The sequence below is a fragment of the Notothenia coriiceps genome, unplaced genomic scaffold, assembly GCF_000735185.1.
Source record: "Notothenia coriiceps isolate Sejong01 unplaced genomic scaffold, NC01 NC01_scaffold00037716, whole genome shotgun sequence".
NCBI classification, from domain to species: domain Eukaryota; kingdom Metazoa; phylum Chordata; class Actinopteri; order Perciformes; family Nototheniidae; genus Notothenia; species Notothenia coriiceps.
The window spans coordinates 1-4,180 of NW_011370417.1; the positions used below are offsets into that span (position 1 = coordinate 1).

A 4,180-nucleotide genomic window follows, 5' to 3' on the forward strand; every position below is an offset into this window, starting at 1 on the left:
TCCTTGCCTCCCTCAAGGTATCCAGCGCAGAACATGGCATCAGTGATCTGACCGGGGTAAGAGTTATCACAGTCCCTGTCGGACAGGATGGGGATGTTCAGGCACTGCAGCTTGTTGCCGTCAGCAGCTGTAATTTAGTAAAAAAGGGTTAGAATAGCAAAAATGACACAAAAATAAAGAGTAACTCCAGCTGTTAAAATGCGGGTGTTACTCACAGGAGCTCTGGGTGCTTCCCCAGCCGGAGACGGTGCACATGGTGCCAGCGGGGGCACAGCTGCTGGGCAGAGCCACGGCCTGAACGTACTGGTTGAGGGTGGCGGGCTTGCTCAGCTTGATCAGCATGATGTCATTGTTGATGTTGTAGGAGCTGTAGTTGGGGTGACGGATGACACGGGAGGAGCTGATGAACTGCTCGTTTCCCTCGGTGACCCTGATGTGGTGCTCTCCCATACGAACCTCCACACGGCTAAAAGCAAATGGAAATGACTGGATTAGTAACAAAATACAGATCATCAAAATATTAATGTGCATACCCCTCAGGTTAATAAATCAGTCCTATGACCCTGGAAAACACGAGGAATGTGCTTACGACTTGTAGCAGTGAGCAGCAGACACCACCCAGTTCTCGTTGACCAGGGAGCCTCCACAGAAGTGGTAGCCAGAGTTCAGAGACACCTGATGGGGCATGGAGTATGGAGTGCACTCCTTCCCTCCGACGATCTTGTCCTCCTCCGTGGCAACTGAGAAAACACACATCAGAATAAACTTAGTTTTTTTTTTTTATACTACTCTTTAAAAAAAGTAACAACAGACATCTATTTGAATGTAAAACAAGTGCACATTGTTCATTTGAGTACTGAGGTTTAACAAAGCTCCAAGAGCTGATTTCTAATTAAAAAAAATCCTTGGCTTTAGGCACACGCTCTGGTTATTCTGAACTAAGTTTTGGGATAAAGGCCCAAAGACTGTCAGCAGAGAGGAAGGCAGTCGGCTCGATAAGAGCTTCACACTCACAGGCAGCTCCGATGAGCAGAATGAAGACCAGAGACATCATGGTTGCTGTGTGATTCTGTCGATGATAGCCTTCACCTGCAGACCTGGTTTATATCCTCAGTCAGGAGTGCTGCCCCACTGTCCAGCCCTCCTCATTGGTCAGCAAGGAGCCAATCTCTGCTGCAGGAGGTTGGAGTTACATGTAGGTGATTCATTTTTCCAGAATTACAGAAAAAAACTTTTCAATGTATCTATTTCCCAGTAAATGTGTGGTTTTCGAACCAAAATAAATAATCTAGCTTTAGAACATAATGTTTTGCTACTCAGCAGTATATGGAGTTTGATTTAGCACCACTTTGTCTTATTCTTATACAAAAACATCACATTTTTAAATGCAAGCCTGCTTTGTAAACCTTTTTCACAATGAGTGATTCTTACGATATTTCTTATACATACCTCTTAAAGTTGGCTTTTGTTTCTCTGGTCAGATTTCATAGGTACACAGGTCCCCTCTATACTTAGATGTATGGACACTGTATCTCACAGCTGTGGGTTTTTCGGCATCTGTTACTTACCTTGAAAACTATTTTTTGTCTTTTTTTCAAATTCAATAAATAGTTAGAAAGCAGTGCTTGAGTAAGAACTAACCATATTTAGAGTAACATTTCTGCAACTTAAATGATATCGCTGTAAAAGTAGAAAAGTATTACCAGAATAATTTACTTAAAATAAGAAAAATAAATCATTCTTTCCATGAAGAACAGCCTATTGCAGAGTTGCATAAATCTCAAAATATACTCTTTTGAGACAAATAATTACTTTATTCTCAATATTAGTTCTTTCCGACTTCATATGAATCATAGCTGACCTTTGCACAACTCCAACCTGAATTTAGTTTTTCAGCCAAAATACCTTTCATTGTCGGTCTTCACCTTGAATATAAATAACGCATTGTAAGTAGTAAGTCATTTTACTTGTAACAAATGTAACTATTCCTGAAAAAAAAAAATGAAATAGTTTTCTTTGAACTAGTGGAGTGGAAGTATAAAATGTTTTTAGTTAAATGTTAGTTAAATACATGTAAGAAGCTGTAATATCTTGTATTCTATGCATACTAGACCAAGTAACCAAGTACTTATTAATATCAACTGCACATACTAGTATCATAAGGACAATACAGCATGAATAATTACTTAAAATCAGAGGAAAGGCAACAAAGACTTGAGGACGAAACCTAAAACTATTATTATAGAGATGCCTAATGAAAGAAATGTGTTAATTTGTTTTTTTCTAAGTCCACATTGGGCATACAAAGCACCCAAATGAAGAAGAAAATCAAATATACTTTTACTTTAACCACTGATGGTCTCTCTTTTATAAGGTTATATTGCAGCAATGTTCTGCTGCTCTAAGAGTTAAACATATTTATTAATACAAGCACAAGTGAAGTGATAATTATTAAGAAAAAATATTATATTTTAAATTGTATATGTTTTTAGATGTCTGTATCCTCAACATCAACTCATAAACAATGGATAAAACTGTATTGTTTTAATTGTGTTTGTTTGTATATTTACATCCTTGCTATAAGTCTAACTTTAAATTGCATTGACAAGAAAAATATGGGGTACCCCAGGGCTCCATGCTTGGCCCCATTTTATTTTCCCCGTACCTGCTCCCCCTGGGCGTTATCATTAAAAAATATGGCGTCTCATTTCATTTTTATGCAGATTACATTACATTGCATTGCATTTAGCTGACGCTTTTATCCAAAGCGACTTACAGTAAGTACATTCGACCAGGAAGATACAACCTTGAAGAAATGGTTGATGATTCCCAAATCGTATTACCCCTGAAAACGAAAGAATCCAGCTCTTTGCAATGCCTGTCTGTTTGTCTGCAGGACATCAGAGCCTGGATGGCCTTGAACCTTTTCCATTTTAATAAAAAAATGACATAAGTGATGATGTTTGGACCCAGTGGAGGCCCCAATGCCCCACTTGTGCTTGATTCTCTAATCCCATATATGAAACCCACTGTTACTAATCTGGGTGTACAGATTGATCCGGATTAGATTATTAAACTTGTTTACTGTAATGCCCTCTATGTTTGATTTAGCCAGGCTACCATCACCCGCTCACAGCTTGTTCAGAATGGTGCTACACGCCATCTTACGAGAACCAAATGCATGAGCACATTACACCTGTACTCGCATCTCTACACTGGGTACCGATAAAGTTTAGAATCAAATTAAAAATGGTATTGTTTGCCTACAAAGCTCTTAATGGTTAGGCCCCACCTTACCTGGCAGAACTTCCACAATCCTATATATCCTCAAGGTCACTGAGGTCTACTGAGATACTTCTCCTTGTGGTTGGAGGTCGAGGTTGAACCAGCGGGGGGACAGGGTTTTTGCTGTAGCAGCTCCCAGGCTGTGGTACGATTTGACCCCCAATCAGACCTGCTCCCCCTTTTTTAGATCTCGCTTAACGACAGATGTAACATGACATACATTAAGGAATGTGATATTTCAATTTATATGCGGGGAAATGTGAGTCCCGCTGAGAGAGAATTATTATACTCGCAATGTGAACTGTTGCAATCATGTTAATAACCCACGGCATGGCATGGCAATAAAGCACGAAAATTGAAAAAATGCAGTCCAATTTGCAACGATAGTGGGTCCGATAAACTATACTTAAGCATTTGAGATCTTATCGACAATCTTATCGACAACACCTGCCACAAGTAATCCTGTGGGATGGATTGGACCAGTTGGTGGTCTGGTATTGGCCCCTGTGACGTTTTTTTCACACTCCAGCTTTATAATTCATTCTTGGAAATTATTCCAAATTGTTAATTTGTCATATTACTAATGGATCCAGATTATGTTGAGCTGTTGGAATGAATTTGCTTGTTTGGATCCCTTAGTTGTGTTCCCCGGCCAGTTGCTGAACATCTAGATCTAATAATAAGGTATACTGGACAAATATGTATTGTTGTTGATAAATAAATCAATTTAGGAGAGTTAAACCTTTGTATCTATATTTATATACAAGATAAGAAGTAATTACCTTGTTTTCACTGTATCCCAAAAATCCCAGTAAACATTACACTACTCTGAAGAAGATATGATGTACACAAACACAAACAACAAGCTGAGGAAAACATGATTTAGAAGTCAATG

General features: G+C 38.9%; 1 protein-coding gene across 1 annotated transcript; it reads right to left on the reverse strand.

The window, feature by feature from the left end:
- Positions 1 to 7: 7 nt before the first annotated feature.
- On the reverse strand, positions 8 to 756 carry LOC104967780 (trypsin-2-like; the record flags this gene model as incomplete). The annotated part of the gene is made up of 3 exons (XM_010797305.1): positions 590 to 756; positions 216 to 466; positions 8 to 127 (listed from the first exon to the last, which is right to left on the reverse strand). Coding segments are annotated over exons 1-3 (538 nt in total), but the record flags the coding sequence as incomplete, so codon positions are not given.
- Positions 757 to 4,180: the final 3,424 nt, after the last annotated feature.